The sequence below is a fragment of the Pristiophorus japonicus genome, chromosome 14 (assembly GCF_044704955.1).
Source record: "Pristiophorus japonicus isolate sPriJap1 chromosome 14, sPriJap1.hap1, whole genome shotgun sequence".
NCBI lineage: Eukaryota > Metazoa > Chordata > Chondrichthyes > Pristiophoridae > Pristiophorus > Pristiophorus japonicus.
In genome coordinates, this window is record NC_091990.1 from 116206413 (window position 1) to 116226542 (window position 20130).

General features: G+C 40.4%; 1 protein-coding gene across 7 annotated transcripts in view; it reads right to left on the reverse strand.

The window, feature by feature from the left end:
• Positions 1–20130, reverse strand: part of LOC139280046 (doublecortin domain-containing protein 1-like) — a 761217-nt gene that overhangs the window by 623292 nt on the left and 117795 nt on the right. For all 7 annotated transcript variants that reach the window (XM_070899504.1, XM_070899503.1, XM_070899506.1 and 4 more), the window contains 2 exons: positions 19376–19469; positions 14279–14445 (listed from right to left, as the gene is read on the reverse strand). In XM_070899504.1, coding sequence (XP_070755605.1) covers positions 14279–14445; positions 19376–19469 — 261 coding nt within the window. The remainder of the gene's footprint in view (positions 1–14278; positions 14446–19375; positions 19470–20130) is intronic.

Here is a 20130-nt window from a genome sequence, read left to right on the forward strand (position 1 = left end):
TTTAAAATTTTCCCAATCTTCTAGTTTCCCACTAACCTTGGCCACTTATACGCATTGATTTTTAATTTGATACTCTCCTTTATTTCCTTGGTTATCCACGGCTGGTTATCCCTTCTCTTACCGCCCTTCTTTTTCACTGGAATATATTTTTGTTGAGCACTATGAAAGAGCTCCTTAAAAGTCCTCCACTGTTCCTCAATTGTGCCACCGTTTAGTCTGTGTTCCCAGTCTACTTTAGCCAACTCTGCCCTCATCCTACTGTAGTCCCCTTTGTTTAAGCATAGTACGCTCGTTTGAGACACTACTTCCTCACCCTCAATCTGTATTACAAATTCAACCATACTGTGATCACTCATTCCAAGAGGATCTTTTACGAGGAGATCGTTTATTATTCCCGTCTCATTACACAGGACCAGATCTAAGATAGCTTGCTCCCTTGTAGGTTCTGTAACATACTGTTCTAAGAAACAATCCCGTATACATTCTATGAATTCCTCCTCAAGGCTACCCCGTGCAATTTGATTTGACCAATCGATATGTAGGTTAAAATCCCCCATGATTACTGCCATTCCTTTTTCACATGCCTCCATTATTCCTTTGATTATTGTCCGCCCCACCGTGAAGTTATTATTTGGGGGCCTATAAACTACGCCCACTCGTGACTTTTTCCCCTTACTATCTCTAATCTCCACCCACAATGATTCAACATTTTGTTCATTAGCGCCATCATGTCACAACAATGCGCCAGTCCCTACTCAGAATCGCCTTACACCAGTGTGACAGTTTCTATTTCCTACACTGTCCGTCCTGTAGCCTTTCTAAGTGTCAAATTGGGTCCTTTTGTACTGTGGCCCATGCCCACAAGGAATTGGGTTGAAGGTGCCAAAGCTCATTTCACATCGGGTCCTTACATCCATCCAACACAAGAGGCCTCCATCCCATCAGTCTGCTGGATTGAAATCTATTTCTGTAATGTATTTGCTTCATGGGTTCTTTGCTTAAGAATTCATAGCAACCCATTGCTATTAAGAACTAGTTGGTTTATTAACAAAGGTTTAATAATCACACTACACATTACCAGTTCATCCACTAGACTCACAACTTCATACCTCATCGTGGATAACCTAGACCCAACTGACTGGGTTTTATTGAGTCTTGTGAACATCACGTGATTGGCTAAGCCTCACAATGCAACAGCTCTATAAACCTGTGAGCATACTCACAGGTGCATACATTATCAATGTCAGCAATGGTGACCATGAAACTACCGGATTGTCGTAAAAACCCATCTGGTTCACTAATGTCCTTCAGGGAAGGAAATCTGCCGTCCCTATCCGTTCTTGGCCTATATGTGACTCCAGACCTACACCAGTGTGGTTGATTCTTAACTGCTCTCTGAAATGGTTCAGTGGGTAGCACCTTCGCCTCTGAGTCAGAACGTTGTGGTTTCAAGTCCCACTCCAGAGAATTAAGCACAAAAATCTAGGCTGATACTTCAGTGCAGTACTGAAGGAGTGCTGCACTGTTGGAGGTGCTGTCTTTTGGATGAGACATTAAACTGAGACCTTTCAGGTGGATGTAAAAGATCCAATGGCACTATTTCAAAGAAGAGCAGCGGAGTTATCCCTGGTGGCAATCCAAGACAATTTTTACCCCTCAATCAACATCACTAATGATCATTATCACGCTGTTGTTTGTGGGAGCTTGCTGTGTGCATATTGGCTGCCGAAGCAGTCAGAGACTTCCACTTACATCACTTCTCCCTAGTGCAATGGTCCCATCATCCAAAGCCTTTAAGGGGAGCGAGTTCCAGATTTCCACTACCCTTTGTGTGAAAAAGTGATTCCTCAACTCATGCCTAAATGACCTAGCTCTAATTTTAAGTTTATGCCCTCTGGATTCCCCACTAGACAAAATAGCTTCTCTGTATCTGAATCCCTTGGTCATTTTAAATATCTCAATTAGATCACCCCTCACCTTTCCAACTCAAGGGAATTCAAAGCCAAGTTTTTATTTTATTTATCCCAATCATGGGATGTGGGCATCACTGGCAAGGCCAGCATTTATTGCCCACCAATAATTGCCTTTAAGAGGGTGGTGATGAGCACCCACCTTGAACCATTGTTCTTTGTAGTGTTTTTTAATAACTGAGTGGTTTACTAGGCCACATGAGTCAACCACATTGCTGTGGGTCTGGAGTCAGATATAGGCCAGACCAAGTAAGGACAGCAGATTTCCTCCCCTAAAGGACATGAGTGAACCAGATGGGTTCTTACAACAATCCAGTAGTTTCATTGTCATCATTATTCATACTAGTTTTTTTTTATTCCATCATTATTTAATTAACTGAATTCAAATTCCCAAGCTATCATGGTGGGATTTGAACTCATGCTTCTGGATCATTAGTCTCAGCCTCAGGATTGCTTGTCCAGTAACATAACCACTATGCCACCATTTCCAATATGCAAGCTATCCTCATAATTTAACCTTTAATCCCTGGTATAATTCTGGTGAACCTGCATTGAACCCATTCCAAGGCCAAAATATCTTTCATGAGGCTAGATGCCCAATGCTGAACAAAACAGGCGTGGGCTAAGATCAAAGGGTTAAAGGGGGGAATGGGTCGAAGTCCAGATTTGGCCAACTTGGCACAAGCACAACCACAACAACATTCTCCAATGTTGCATTCCTGCCCACCTTAGCTTCAAAACGGCAACGCGATCGCAATCGGGACTTTATATGTTAAGGGAGTAAATTATTTGCAGTCTGTTTTGGCCGAATCATGCTACAAATAAGAACATAAGAACATAAGAAATAGGAGCAGAAGTAGGCCATTTGGCCCCTCGAGACTGCTCCGCCATTCAATAAGATCATGGCTGATCTGATCTTAGGCTCAGCTCCACTTCCCTGCCCGCTCGCCATAACCCTTTATTCCCTTATCGCTCAAAAAACTGTCTATCTCCACCTTAAATATATTCAATGACCCAGCCTCCAGAGCTCTCTGGGGCAGAGAATTCCACAGATTTACAACCCTCTGAGGGAAGAAATTCCTCCTCATCTTAGTTTTAAATGGGCGACCCCTTATTCTGAAACTATGGCCCTTAGTTCTAGATTCCCCCGCGAGGGAAAACATCCTCTCTGCATCTAGCCCCCTCAGTATCTTATATGTTTCAATAAGGGATCACCTCTCATTCTTCTAAACTCCAATGAGTATAGGCCCAACCTATTCAACCTTTCCTCATAAATCAACCCCTTCATCTCAGGATACAAACCTCGTGAACCTTCTCTGAACTGCCTCCAATACAAATATATCCTTCCTTAAATAAGGAAACCAAAACTATCTAGATGTGGCCTCATCAATACTCTGTACAGTTGCAGCAGGACTTCTCTGCTTTTATAGTTCATCCCCTTTGCAATAAAGGCCAACATTCTATTTGCCTTCCTGATTACCTTCTAACTTTTTGTGTTTCATGCACATGGACCCCCAGGTCCCTCTGTACTGCAGCACTTTATTATTTAAATGGAGATAAATTACAATTAGCTTTTTTATTTTTCCTGCCAAAGTGGATAACCTCACACTTTCCCACATTATATTCCATCTGTCAAATGTTTGCCCATTCACTTAGCCTGTCTATCTATATCCCTTTGCAGATTTTTTGTGTCCTCCTTACAACTTGCTTTCCCACCCATCTTTGTATCATCAGCAAACTTGGCTACATTACACTCAGTCCCTTCATCCAAGTCATTCATATAAATTGTAAATAGTTAAGGCCCCAGCACCAATCCCTGTGGCACCCCACTAGTTACTGTTTGCCAACCGGAAAATTACCTATTTATCCCGACTCTCTGTTTTATGTTAGTTAGCCAATCCGCTATCTAAACTAAGATATTACCCCCAAACCTGTGAACTTTTATCTTGTACAATATTTATGTGACATTTTATCGAATGCCTTCTGGAAATCCAAATGCACCACATCCACTGGTTCCCCCTTATCTATCCTGCTCGTTACATCCTCAAAGAACTCCAGCAAATTTGTCAAACATGATTTCCCTTTCATAAAACCATGTTGACTCTGCTTGCCTGTATTATGCCTTTCCAAATGTCCTGCTACTGCTTCCTTAATAATGGACTCCAGTATTTTCCCAACGACAGATGTTAGGCTAATTGGTCTATAGATTCCTGCTTTCTGTCTGCGTCCTTTTTTAAATAGGGGCGTTACATTTGCGGTTTTCCAATCCGCTGGGACTATCCAAAATCCACGGAATTTTGGTAGATTACAACCAAAGCATCCACTCTCTCCGTAGCCACTTCTTTTAAGACCCTAGGATGCAAGCCATCAGGCCCATTATTTTACCGATATGGCTGATCTTAAAGTGATTGGGAGGTCATGACCCCCTGACTACACCCCCCCCTTACCTCAGTGGCTCTGCCACTGCCAGTAACTGCAATATAAATGCAGTGTAAAATCAGCAAATGTGGATGACTGACCAAACTGTGTACCAAGGATGCATTACATAGGGTGTGCAAGGTTAAATCTTTCACTTCTTACTATTACACTTGCCAAACTATTGTTCTGAGTGAGTCCCCTTGTCCTTGCTATGACATACTCTCATAGAATCATAGAATGGTTACAGTCCAGAAGGAGTCCATTCAGCCCATCAAGCCCGTGCCGGCTCTCTGCAAGAGCACTTCAGCTAATCCCACTCCCCCACCATTTTCCCGTAGCCCTGCAATTTTTTTTCCCCTTCGGGTACTTATCCAATTCCCTTTTGAAAGCCATGATTGAGTCTTCCTCCACCACCCTTTCAGGCCGTGCATCCCAAATCCTAACCACTCGCTGCGTAAAAAAAGATTTTTCTTATATCGCCTTTGATTCTTTGAATCTGTCACCTTGAATCTGTGATCTCTGGTTCACGACCCTTCTATCAATGGGAATCGTTTCTCTCTACCTAATCTGTCCAGTTTCGTCATGATTTTGAACACCTCTATCAAATCTCCTCTTAATCTTCTGTGCTCTAAGGAAAACAACTTCAGCTTCTCCAGTGAATCCAATCTATCTCTGAAGTCCCTCATCAGTGGAATCATTCTCGTAAATCTGCATCCTTGCTAAGGCCTTCATATCCTTCCTAAAGTGCAATGCCCAGAATTGCCCAGAATTGGACACAATACTCCAGTTGAGGCTGAACCAGTGTTTTATATAGGTTCATCATAATTTCTACGCTTTTGTACTCTATACCTATATTCATGAAGCCCATGATCCCGTAAACTTTTTTTAACTGCTTACTCAACCAGCCCTGCCACCTTCAATGATTTGTGCACATCTCCCCTCGGTCTCTCTATTCATGCACCTCCTTTAGGATTTCACCCTTTAGTTTATGCTTCCTCTTCTCATTTTTTCTACCAAAATGTATCACTTTGCACTTTTCTGCATTATATTTCATTGCTAAGTGTCCGCCTATTACACCACCCTGTCTATGTCCTCTTGAAGTCTATTACTAACCTCCTCACTATACTTCCAAGTTTTGTGTCATCTGCAAATTTTGAAAGCATGCCCTGTACACCCACATCCAAGTCATTAAAATATATCAAGAAAAGCAGTGGTCCTAGAACCGCCCCCTGGGGAACACTACTGTATACCTTCCTCCTATCAGAAAAACAATCATTCACAACTACTCTGTTTCCTGTCATTTAGCCAATTTTGATTTAAGTGCAGTTTCTCAGCTCTATCTATCGGACAGCTGACAGTGGCTCCTTTACTGTTTTTCAGGTTGTAGCTGGCTATCAAACTTTCAAGAATGAGTCTGTGTGGGTTGGCTTATGATCCTTTGCTGGAGGAGTCTTCCTGTTGTGGACTTGTTACCATGACACCTTTAGAATGGTCATTTATCTTATTCAATTTCACAAGCAAATTCAATTGACTTTCTGCTGAAAGTTAGAGCAATTTGTGAATCTGTCTGCACTTGTATCATCCACGTATCTTTCCTTAATTTGGGGGAAGTTCTTGGACAGCCGATGTCTTTACGAAAGTTTTTTTTTGTTACCCGTTCACTGCATGTATGTTTTAGTCAGGAATAGTGAGAATGTGTTGCAGGGGTATAACTCTCATCCAAAGAGAAGGAGCAAGAAAGCTGATTAAAATGATAAAAGCTGCTTTTACATTGGTGCTGTTTTAATCCAGATGCTGGGAGTCCAATGTCCATGAGCTGCCAATATTTACGCTACTATGTGCGAGCAGCAGACTTGTGTATCCACAAAATCTACAGTTTTGCACCCAGGATAAGGGAAGCAAACTGAATGGTGTGAATGATGGGAGCTGGCTCACAGATGCTGGTCTCCCAGAATCTGAACTAAAAGCAGTTAAGAACCAAGCTATGCTAGAATGATTAGTTCCTCTGAGGTTTGTACTCTAGCTCCTCCCCTACACCTTCCCACACATGAAATGGAGTCTTGCTACATCCATTTGGGAGAACTCATTCATTGACACATATCTGAGGCCAATATGTCCTTGCTGATGTTCGGTGTCCAAAACTGAAAACTGAACAAAACAGGGGCAGAACTACAACCAAAGGATTGCGGGGGAGGGGGGGGCAAGGGAGTGGAGGGGGTGTGTGGGCAGGGAGTTGGAGGTGTTGTTTAGTGGTTTGGTTGGCTTCTCATATTGGCATGTTCTCCTTTCTTAACAATCTATTCTGGTAAGCTAACTCATAACAGCTTCTGTCAATGGTAAATTTACATATAACATAATGACCCATCAATACAGTAGTATGATTGTTATGTTACTGAACTAGTAATCCAGAGAGCATGAATTAAATTTTCACCATGGCAGCATGAGAATTTGAATTCAGCTTAAAATAAAAACTGGATTTAAAAAAAAAAGTTGGTATCAATAAAAAGTGACCACTGTCTTAAAATCTCAACTGGTTCACTAATGCCCTTTAGGGAAGGAAACCTCCTCATCCTTATCCGGTCTGGTATATATGTGACTCCAGCCCCACATCGACATGGTTGACTCTTACTGCCCTCTGAAGTGGCCAAGAAAGCCACTGCTATGAAGACTGCAGCAGTTCAAGAAGGCAGCCCATCACCATCTCAGAGCAATAAGTGCTGGCCTTGCCAGCAATGCCCAAATCCTGAAAATGATAAGTTCTGTTGTGCTGAACTTCAACATTTTTCAGAATTTATTTCCAGTAATTAATGTTTTAGTATATTTATTAACCAGCAACAGCACCTTCCATACTGCATGACCTCTAATCCCAAGAAGGACAAGAGCAATAACATTTTACTAGCACCTTCATCTTCAAGTCACACGACATCCTGCCTTAGACATATATCGGTATTCTTTCATCACTGTTGGGTCAAAGTCCTGGAATTCCTTACCTAACACTACCTTTGGGAGCACCAAACACAACCAGCAGTTCAAGGAGAAACCCCACTACCATCTTCTCAGGGCAACTAAGGATGGGCAATAAATGTAACTTTGTCATTCCGAAAACACATTTTTTAAAACTTGATGTTCAATTACCATTCAAATAATGGAATTAATTGGATTGCAAAATGTTTTACTTGAAAATTATACCGTGAGATAATACGAAAATGTAACATCAACAATTCTCAGTTTGGCACAGTTGGTAGTGCTCTCAACTCGGAGTCCGAAGGTTGTGTCGTCTAAACCCCAGTCCAGGACTTAAGCACATAACTTCAACTGACATGCCTTCAAAAGTCATTGGAGTCTGTGGGGTGAATAACTGCCAAGTCAAAATAATATGCGGTTGAATTCCCACAAGGGTTTGTTTGTTTACGTTCTTTTTCTGGGATTTCCACAGATCTCCCACGAAAGTTACAGGACAATCGGGAGAAGCCCTGTGGAAATTCAACCCCCATGAATAAAATTCATAAACAAATATTATTTGGTTGATTGCTTCAGAAATGATTCTTGCACACACATCGTCAAACATACTTCAATGAACCATTATCCCAAACAGTCAAGAGGCTGACAATACAATAATCACAACACTTTAAACAAAGAAGTTTCCTTGGGCAAAATACAAAGGTAGTTTTATGATGTGCAAAGTATTTCAGCTTGCTTTTTAAAAATGTTGTTACCTGCAGTTAGAAAGTAAAAGAAACGAAAGACTTGCATTTCTATAGCGCCTTTCACGATCACCGGATGTCCCAAAGCGCTTTACAGCCAATGAGTTAGTCTACAATTATCTTATTGAGTCGTACCTGTTGAACCTATTCAACCCTTCGCATACTGAAAGACCTTTTCAGTTTACAAACTAAAGTCCTGCTTTTTTCATGTAGCTGGAAGCAAAAACTTGAATTCATATCGTACCTAATCATGTCTCTAAAAAATGTCTCCGAGCACTTCACACACAATGAATTTCTTTAAAGTACAGTCACTCATGCTATGTAGGTGAAGAGTATCGTCATAAATAGTAGTAGACATAAAAAGCATAGTATCTTTCTTAATTGGTATTATTCTTCTGATAAACTATGAATATTGAGCTAGAATTTCCAATGGCTTCTGGTTTCTGGGCGCTATTGGCCATTGTGGACGATAATCAGGTGAACGAAAAATTCCCTACCTGAGTTACGCCAGCGGTTTCGGGGTATCACTGGGGAGTGGACCGCCGCCGTGCACCATCCTGAAATCGCCCTGGCGCGATATTTGGCTCAGTGGTGACCCGTAAGTATGAAAAAAAACGTCCATGAGGATCAGCGGAGCTGGGCGGTAGGTGAGTAGCTCTTCAAGAAAAAGATTAGTAATTGTTTTTTTTTTACTCATTATTTTAAAATTCTGTTGTGATGGATTAGTTTAAAAGGGTCTTGAGAAATATTGTTGATTTTTTTTTTATGCGATGTTTTTTGAAAAATTATTTTTAGTGTTTTTTTGCTGCTAAGCCCAACCCGCAGCCTCGGGGTAAATTTTTTGTAATTTTTTTAATTTATCGCCATTTTCTTTAGGAACTGCCCAATCGACCCTCAATTCCACTTTTTCGCCCAGATTGAGGGGTGCAACGTCCATGTTTTTCGCCTGGCGGATTTTTTTTTGGTGGGGGGGGGGGAGTTTTTGCCGGCAATAGCCTTGGGAATCTTAACAGTTTTTTGGGCGGCAATTGGGTGCTAGCGGGCTGTTAGGAAATTCTAGCCCTTTATAACGATGTCAAATGCTTCTTCCCAATTCCCTTCCTTGTCTAGAACCACAGGCTCATGCTGGTCAACAGTTTCAGAATTCCTGTGGTGCTTCACCCCAGTAACCATTTTTCATGTGTGATTTGCGTGTTGGCAGACTATTCCACCACATGCAGCCAAGACAATTTTAGTCAGCAGCCAATGTCCACATGCATTTGCCTTCTGAGGGAGTGCTGCACAGTCGGAGGTGCCATCTTTCAGATGAGACATTAAACTGAGGTCCTGTCTGCTTTCTCAGGTGGACGTAAAAGGTCCATGGCACTATTTCAAAGAAGAGCAGGGGAGTTATCCCCGGTGTTCTGGCCAATATTTATCCTTCAATCAACATCACTAAAAGTAGATTATCTGGTCATTATCACATTGTTGTTTGTGGGAGCTTGCCTTGTGCAAATTAGCTGCTGCATTTCCGACATTACGTCAGTGACTACACTTCAAAAATTACTTCATTGATGTAGAGTGCTTTGGGACGTTCGGTCAATCGGTTTTTCCATCAGAAATCATTGGATAGTGAGTCAGAGCGTAAATACTGGCTTCTTTCTCCTCTTCCTCACTCAGGGGCATTGAGGGTGATTGTATCGCTCTACCTTTCCCTTGTCTGAGAAAAGCTGAGAAAGGCAGACCGTGAACAAACCTAGTTTGCATGGCTCAGTCCCGCACCCACATTTCCACAGGCATTTACCGACACAGCTATCGTGTATGATTTCCATATTAAAATGTTCTTGTGGCAGTAGTATTGAAGAAATACTCCAGGGTAATGCTCACAATAAGTTTATTTGTGAAAATTAACTGAATATTTTCATGTTATAACGTGTAGTCGGACAGCCTGCTGGGAGGGCAACACAACACTGTTTACATTCAGCAATCAACTTGACATTGAAGTCAGAGTGTGCTGCATCACCTAAGAACAGTAAATGAGCAGAGAATGGACAAATGGCTGTGACTATTCCAATATGCAGGACAGCTGTCTGATAATTTCAATCTCTTACATGGCAAAGTTTCACTTCCCCCCCTCCCTAGAAACCACTCACATATAATTAAGTAAAACTCACAAATACCATTTTACATCATCATCATCATAGGCAGTCCCTCGGAATCGAGGAAGACCTGCTTCCACTTCTAAAGTGAGTCCTTTGGTGGCTGAACAGTCTAATGTGAGAGCCACAGACCCGGTCACAGGTGGGACAGACATTCATCAGGGGAAGGGGGGGGTGGAACTGATTTGCTGCATGCTCCTTCCGCTGTCTCTTCATGCTCGTGGCGCTCAACGCCCTCCTGGATGCACCCCCTCCACCTAGGGTGGTCTTCGGCCAGGGACTCCCAGGTGTTAGTGGTGATGTCGCACTTTACCAGGGAGGCTTTACGGGTGTCCTTGTAATGTTTCCGCTACCCACCTTTTGGCTCATTTGCCGTGAAGGAGCTCCGCATAGAGCAATTGCTTAGGGAGCCTCGGGTCTGGCATGCGAACTATGTGGCCTGCCCAGTGAGGCTGATCGAGTGTGGTCAGTGCTTCGATGCTGGGGATGTTAGCCTGGGCGAGGACACTGATGTTGGTGCGCCTGTCCTCCCAGGGGATTTGCAGGATCTTGCGGAGACATCATTGGTGATATATCTCCAGCGACTTGAGGTGTCTTCTGTACATCGTCCATGCCTCTGATCCATACAGGAGGGTGGGTATTACTACAGCCCTGTAGACCATGAGCTTGGTGATAGATTTGAGGGCCTGGTCTTCGAACAGTCTTTTCCTCAGGCGGCCAAAGGCTGCACTGGCGCATTGAAGGCGATGCTGAATCTCCGCATCAATGGGCTTTGCGCTTAACATCCGTAAGACAAAGGTCCTCCACTATCCTGTCCTCGCTGCACAGCACTGCCCCCCAGTCATCAAGATTCACAGCGCGGCCCTCGACAACATGGACCACGTCCCATACCTCGGGAGCCTTTTATCAACCATTTTACAAGCCTAACCTGGAATATACCTGCAAGGATTCCTGAAGCAGGCAGCAATTCTATTGGTAGAGAAAACTAGGCTTCTCTGTTTCTGAATGCCAGTTACATTTTAATGTTTAAAACTATGCCACATGTTGGTTGCAGTTATGCTGGCAGTGTAATACAAAAAAAGGAAGAGTTAAAAAAAATTCCCTCCATTGGATTTATATCTTTCTACTGAAGTTTATCCTAACTCCCTTTTTCAGCATCTAAACTCCATTTGACCACTTCACGTCTGAGTTACACAGTTTGTATTCATTCAAGACAAAAAAATACATAGTAAAATTGATGTGCAAATATCTCCCAGATAAAAACTTTTAAAACTCTGACTGTACTAAATGATGGAAGTAGGTGAAAAATTTACGTATGCAATAAGATGTTTAACATATCTCAGCCATAGTGAACTTGACCCAATGCATAGCATTTATATATAAATATTATATATTCATATATAAACAAAACAGTATCGATTAATGTATTAAAATCTTATATTTAAAATGATATATATGTACATTTTATGTATAATATATATTGTAGTATTAAAAATATCTATATTTAATGATATATAAGATTGATTCATAGATAATAACATGGAAATATTTGGAATGATTCCAATGCTTGGATAAACTAGAATGAATACCATCCCGACACAATCACTCTCCATTTTGATATTCACATTCAATTTTCATCAACCAGATGTTAAAACCCTTTTTCTATGTCCATTTTATGTATGGAGATGGGCCCAGTGTTTAAAATGTATTGTGTTTCTGCAGATAATCTAAACTGCACTATGTCACATTAATGACCTATCACAGTATACATCAATTCTGTCACATTTTATGTGTAGTGCCATCAAGTTCCTAGCAGTTCCAAAATGAAAATCGTTTTATAAAAGAACCAGGAAACATTAATTCAGTGCGATTCACCACATTCCTTTAGCAGTTAGACTGGTGTTCAGAGAATAATTAGAACCTTCCCAACTTTGGTAACAAGGGAAGCTCTGACTACCTTGGACGCTCCATAATAATTCACGCTTAAATTGCCCATTGCTGCTCCTAGACACAGGGTCCAGCACCAATGGCACTTTCCAATGTCAGACCCAATTATACCACGAGAGCCCATTTATAATGGATTGCCTTCTATGTAGGCTTTCGTTGCTATTTCTCGTCTTTGTGTCATTAGCTCCGTAGCACTCACAGGATTGGGGCGGGGGGAGAGCGCCTGAAGCAAATGCTGATTAATAAATATTTTAAGGCAGTGAGATTTTTAAAAAATCAATTGAGAAAAATTTTGTGCATAATGTACCGACCCCGACATTTCTGTCACTGCCGTGCCTGAGCAGTCAAACTGAAAGAAGGAGGCTGTACTGCAGATGGGGTGGTATTGCAAAAACAAGAAAAGAAATCCTCAAACGTATCATTGAGCATCGTATGCAGTGCTTTTTGTAGCTAGAGGTAGCCAATGTGTTAAGTGAACGAGATTAAGAAAATTAAGGATAATTGTGAAGGAGTAAAGAGAAGATTAGAAATAAAAGATGACACGTGGCATCACCCAGATTTAGTAAATTACATTCTGCTTCCTCGCTTGAAATACTGAAGAACAAAAAGTAATAAATGCACACTTTTAATTGACATTTTAGAAAAAATGTAAGCTTTCTAGCACCGTCCTTGATGACATATCAAGCTCTCCAAGCTGTTGAATGGGCAGAACCTGTTGGATTATACTCCTGCAGAGAAGCTGGCATATTACAGTGCTCAAGGGGCTCATTCCCACTATAACCAATGAGCTCTGTGTCTATTCAACAATCAAGTAACAGTTGTACATTTCACCGAGTACTTTTATAAATTGGAATCCCGCAAATTCAAACCGGTTTTCGAGCAGCAAAAAAAAATGTGTTGCTTGGCGGGTTTTTTTATTTGATTGATTCTAAGAGAATGTAGGCAAAGAAATAAAATGCTAAATTAAGAAAAAAAAAGCAGGAATAGACTTTAAATTGAAAGGTGGTTCTGTCTTCTCTCTTTTTTTGGGAGCTGTTTAGCTGTGCAGAGGCAGTGAATGACAGCTACCCAGCTTGAAGCCTACAGAAAACACTGCCTCCCTCTTTCAGTCGCTATGGTGTGGCTTTTTCACACGTTCCTACCCCAGCAGTGTTTGTCCCCAAACAGAGGAGTGGGGCACAATAGCATTCCAGCTGCACCATCCCCGCCACCAAAACAACCATGTAATGGGAATGCTAATTAGATGCTACTACCCAGAGTGGCTGAAAGTGTTAACAGTTTTCTAAACTTCATTTTATAAGTAATAAAGAAGGGGGGGGGGGAAGGTGGAATTGTACGCATTTAAATCTCAATTGTTGACTTAAACAGACAGGGAGTCCATTTGACTTGTCAACAATTTAACTGCGCCTGATTCACGGTGAAATCAAAGCAACTGTTTTTTAAATATCAATTTGCATTTAGAATCCCCACAGCAACTTCAAAAACAGATTGTTCGCATGTATGTAGCCTAAACTACCAATAAGTACATTTTTGAATGGTCTAGTTTGATTATTCGGTTTTAGAATATCGCCCTTCATACTACTTCACCCTAACCCAACAGCAACTGTTAACTGTTTATTCTTGCTTTAATTTATTTTCAAAACAGTTTTGTTCACTTATGTTATTTAAAGTGGGTTAACTCACTGATTGAATCACAGAATGTTGCTTTTTTAAAAAAAATTAATCTTTTTGAAGAGTTGTACTTCTGCTGTAGCTTAAAAAAAACCCTCTGTGGCCATGACAGAAAGGGGGGGGGGGTGGTCTGTCATTTTTCGAGAATGAAATATTTGCATTCACAGCATTCCCGAGTGTGTGAATTGCTGTAACATTTCACAGTGTGTCGCAGAAAGATTAGGCACATGGCATCTTACACTGAAAGACAGATACAATTAGCATCATTATTGTTGGCTCAGAGATCACAGTGAAAGTATTCTGGCCTCCACTGGGTACTGGAACACATGTAATACATGTCACATTTATTTAATGACATAAGTGCCAATCACTGTCTATAACTATAAAAAAACACAACTGAAAAGTGTTCTTTAAAAGTGTCGTATCTCACCTGCTTACTGTAATTCCTTGCAGGCGTCAGCTTTTGGTTTATGGCGCACAGGACTCCCTGGATGTATGTCTTAGCTCCTGACGGGATGAACCCTTCCCCCTTGGAGACCCAGACAGGTCCACGCAGAGGTGTGATGGAATTCTGCAGGCACTTGTCGAGCAATGGAACTGCAGAAAAACAGCATTAACAAAAAAAAACAAGGACCTTACATCCATTCTGACCCACAGCTGCAGACACCAGCCTAAACTCTAAATCAGAACCTACCCTGCTTTCAAAACTGGGCCTAACTCTAAGCATCTATATGTGACCTGAAGCAGCTCTGTCAAGAGCAACTTCGAGATGACGAGTGGTCACCATCAAGTGTATATATATATATATATATATATATATGTGTGTGTGTGTACTGAGCCCCAACTGTAGGAATCATGAAGCTTTCCAAGTACACCTGAATAGATTTGAAGTGTGCCTAACTAACTGCACACAGTGTCGTGGTGTGCACTGATTGCCTTATCTTCTCATTTATCACAGATGAGTTGAAGCAACCCTTGCTGAAACATAACTTGCATTGTTCTCAAACTTGCATTAGCCCTGTTGTTTTTTTTAATAAAGTGATTTCCAGCCCAGGGGAGCAGATGTGTATAATAATTACAATTGCCATAGATGATCCAGCAAACTGCCTGACATATCCCACTGACCTTTATGGAGATGCAACTGAACTGCAAGCGTACTGAATTGTACTATTGTGTCCATCCAGAAATTAGCCTCTGTAGCTTTTGCAGTCATAATGTTTTTGGTGATTATTTAAGCACTTATGATGAAGTTGCATTTAAACATTTAAAAAATTGAGTATAATTAACTTTCAAATTACCAATATTATATTTGTAACACACATTACAGTTTCAATTTAATTTTTTAAATATTTTGTTTACAATTCACAATAGGCATAAACAGATCTGATTAGCTACCTTTAATTCTCATTAATTTTATATACAAAGTATAACAATTTGTGAATCTGTCAGCAATATTATTTTTTTTTAAATACATGGCTTCGCTTTTGAATCTCTTTTCAGGTGTTTTGGGATTGACTTGCAACAGCCCTGGTTTACCAATAACAAGCTTTCAAGTAGCTGTCTAAACACCGATATATGTCATCCTGATCACTCTTCCTCAGACAAAATTAAGCCAACAGCTGCTGTGACTTTTTGTTTATCTGTTCGCCGTCACATTTATTGTCCCTCGGGTGCTGACGAGAAATGGTTAAGCAGTCATTTTTCTTAAATATTGATGCCTATCCGAATTTGGATTTTTAAAATATATTAACCACTGAATGGAATGACAAGCGCACGATTGCTGTACTTAAAGCAATCTTTCACAGCTGCTTTGCTTTCCAGTGATCCCATTAAATTGACAGGCCCAGCCTGCAGGGTTTACAGCACTGCAGTCGTGGAACACGATGTTGATTTTTATTTGTGTTGCTCAGTGCACCTAATGGAACATGGCTTTATCCCCGAGAAAATGAAGAAGAGAAAAAATACATTACTTAGGGTAATATATTTGCACAACCATAAAGAAAATTCAAACGCCCCTCGCTGCAGCCTCTGTTCAGCACCTGGGCTCTGTAGCTTTGTGCAGTCTGAGGGGGGTTTGCAGACTGCTAATAAATAAATGGGCAGTAGGCACGCAATCAAGTAATTCTTCGCTACTTTAAAGAACGTAGCTTGAGCCGTTCATTTTTTTTTCTTCTTAAATTGTTGAAGCGCTTATGCATTAAATATGCTGGCAGATCTTCTGCTTGAGCAAGTGGAGCAAAATGTGTAAATCGTTCATGCCTTGCTGCTTCAGTTCAAGGATTGTCATTGATCATTTGTAACTATATCCACTCCTTGTTCCATGAAATCAAGTTTGGAGTAATGGGTTCATCAGATGTAGGGTTAAATTGAGAGTGAAGAGGCTCTGTGTCTGTAAAAGAGAGTTGCCATGTTCCAGGCCTGCCTCAAAACAGCATGGGATCTAAGGGCGATATTCAAAACCACTACACTCATCATACGCTTGCTGCTTCTGAATGGGGCCCAGTCATAGGGAGTGCTTGGGCTTTTACAATATTCTTTATCTCTCTTACTTATTCTACCACCCAGTTCTTACCTACCATTGGGGTGTAGCATAACAATTTAGAGTCTTAACTGACTTAAATTATAAGGTCATCGTACACAGAGAAGTGTATCAAAATGTAATAAGAAAATGCAGGTTAATCTGCTCCTGAACTTAACTACTGTGCAGATGGAGCTAATAATACATTGGTGTTGTATGCTTCAATAGCCGCTGAATGAGGGGCTTTTCTACAACCTCAACGCCTACCTGTCCTGAAAATTTGAAAATATTTTTTTTTTCAAAACCAAGAAAATTAATTTATCTGATATATTAATAGTGATTAAAGTAATTAAAATAATAGGGTACTGGATAATCTGAATGTGATTAATGGTAAGAAAAGAAAGACTTGCATTTATATTGCGCCTTTCACGACCACCGGACGACTCAAAGCGCTTTATGGACAATTAAGTACTTTTGGAGTGTAGTCAGTGTTGTAATGTGGGAAACAATTGTGTGTACTTCCACTTTGGACAGAGTAAATAGAGCTGGTTAAGAAATGTGGAACATCTTTTATACAGACTTTCTCCAGGGGTTTAATTAAGTTATGGGGGAATGCATTGTAAGAATGTGATCTATTTGGAGGCATGAACATTTTTGTTTCATTTGGTTTCATTATCACTGGAGCAACATTTTTCAGCAAAACTTTCCTTGGCAGCCGTGGGGGCCACTGAAGAATCCTGAGCGGGGTTGGCCCATTCAGCGGTGACCAATTTGTCAAAGAGGTCCTTTAACAGGCCTAATTAACATATTCAAAGACCTCACGAATTTAGCAGTGGGACCAACGCCCACACAGATTGGGCACAGGCCATACTGTTGCTAAATTGGTGTGCTTTGTGCCCATTTTACACCCAGATAATGAGCGTAACGCATACCAATTTCTACCTTAGCGCCATTAGCTTGGTCTCTAGCAGTTAGCCGTTCCATTGCCACAAACAAATTAAGCCAATTGAGCCAACATTTCTATTTACCTCTGATGTAAAGCTTAGTTTGCAGTAGTGTAAACAAAATAGGACCAATAATTCCTGTAAGCTGTACAGCCGCACGGCTCTCTGGGTCTTTCGAAACAGTCGGCTCACCAGCTTTTCAATGCAAAAAATTGCGTATGCCCGGTATTTTGAATGGACCACGCACCCAAAAAGAATTCACGGGAACATTGAAGAGGACCATATAAGTTTACAGCATAAAAGAAGGCCCTTCTGCCAATTGTGTCTGTGCTGGGTCATCCATAGCTAATTCCACTGCATTGCTCTCTGCTTATAGCCTTGTATATTCCTCTGCTCCAAATATTTATCAAACTTTCCCTTAAACCTTAAAAGATGCCTCAACCTTGCCAAATCATTCCATGTTCCATCAACTTTCTGTGTAAAGAATTATCTCCTAACCTCTCTCCTCACACTCTTAGTGGTCATTTTAAATTGATAATTGGACACCAGTCTTTCCCTATTAACTCTATCAAAGCCCTTCATAATTTTTAAAGTCTTTATTAAATCTCCTCTTAGTCTTTTTTTCCTAAAGTGGAAATAGTCCCAGTATGTCAAGTCTTTCCTCATGTCAATATTTTCCCATCACTGGCATCATCCTGGTGAACCTACGCTATATGCTCTCTATGGCTTTAATATGCCCTAACCAGCGGTTTGCATAAATGCTTCATTACTTCTTATACCCTATGCTCCAATTTATAAAACCCCAAAATCTATTGACCTTTTTTATGATTTTATCTACTTGCACTCGCACTTTCAGGGAATTATGTGTTTGAACCCAATGGTATTTCTGTTCACTCAGGTCTTTCCATTTCTTGGTTTTTCCCCCTACAGTGCATTAATAGAGTCCACTTTGTTTCACATAAATAGATCTTTGGAAAACCACAATTAACATATACGTCAGATTTTATCATAACGTAATGAGCTGAGAGATTACTGTTGGTGATATTTGGGATTGAACACTGAACACATTCCTATGACATTCTTCTGTCTGTTATTGTAATACAGGCCCTAGCCTATTTATTGTAAATGGTTTAATGCCTCTGTTAAAATAGTAGCCAAAGGAATGTCATTGAAATGCATTAAGCATTCATTCACTGATATTGCCAGCAGTAATTCCTGGATTCCAGTCTTGGAGACAAACCTAGGTCCATTTAAAAAAAAACTGTTTTAACAACTGCGCCAGACTAAGATGTTTTAGTTTTTATTTAAGTGTCACGATTTGCGACAACTTTACCTATTGAAGAATCCATTCAAGTATTGGTTCATTTTATTATTTGCTCATCGTTTTTTTAATTAAATAAACCGTTGTTGCTTCAGTTCAACACAACAGAAAAATTCGCACAGCTGACTCACTGGGAGGTGCATGAGTTCCGACAAATGTGACTCATTTCCATGAGAAAGATGAGCAAAAGTGTATGGTATTTTTTGATAAAAGAGAGATGGGAAATAAAACAGACTGTATTTAGGGATTTACATATATTATTGCAGACAATGCAGCTTCTAGCTTAGTTTATGTTTTAAAAGTGACATTTTAGTCACGATCTCATATGTAAATTTTGGTTTTCAACATTCAAAATACACACAATGTGTAATTTTTAAATGTTAGGTTTACTTTCAAAAGATTTGCGAAGAGATCAATGAAATCCTTTTGGCCATTCTAAACTAAAAAGGGGCAATATCACCAGGCTCCGCTGCCAGTGTGGAGCATTACTCGATGTTGGGGCAGGTTTGACATGAGGTTATGACACTTATAGCCCTCATTCTCCAACCCACATTCACCACTAGCAGTGCTCCGCACTGACAGTGGAGCTCCCCACAATTACCCCAATACTATCCATATTAAGTATAATTATTCAACCCAAGGGTATCTCAAACAGGGCTCTCTTGGGATGTCTGTGAGCATAGTTCAAGATTTAGCAACTTTCCTGGTACAATGAAGCAGGTGTTTTACAGTATAAGGACATACCTGTTCTGAGGTCCCGAATTCGATCACCCTGCCAGTCATACAGGAATTTTGCTGGGGATGTTAATTTGATCTTTACAGTGCATTGATCTAGAAACTGCAAATGGAAATTTAAAAAAATCAAATATTAAAAAAAAAAGTTTAGCATTTATATAGCAACTTTCACAACCACCGGACGTCCCACAGCGCTTTACAGCCAATGAAGAACTATTTTTTTGAAGTATAGTCACTGTTGTGATATATAAAATGCGGCAACCAATTTGCACATAGCAAGCTCCCACAAACAGCAATCTTATAATGACCAGATAATGGGCCAAAAATCACGCTGTCTACAGGCGAGTGCGATGTGAGCACGCACCTGTAGAGGCCCCATAAGTGCTGGTTTTAGGTGCACGATGCACATGCGCCTAAAATATCTTTTGATAGATCCAACGCATCCCCGGGAGAAGAGCCTTCGCGGGCGGCGATTTGGGCTATTTGCCCAACTCTTGCCCAGCAAATGTCCTTCAAGCTCTTACACCTGGTACCAGCAGACATGTTTTTACCAGCGTAAGAATTTTAATAGATAGAAAAAAATAAATGTTATTATTTATTTTTATATTAAAAGCCCTGTCTTTGAAGGTAAATTTATTTTTAACACCATTAAAAAAAATGTTTTAATCTCTAAATCATTTAATTTAAATCTATTTCTATTAATTTTTTAAAAGTGAAGTGTTTTTGTTATTTATGTTTGTGTTTTATTTGATTTTAGAGGTATT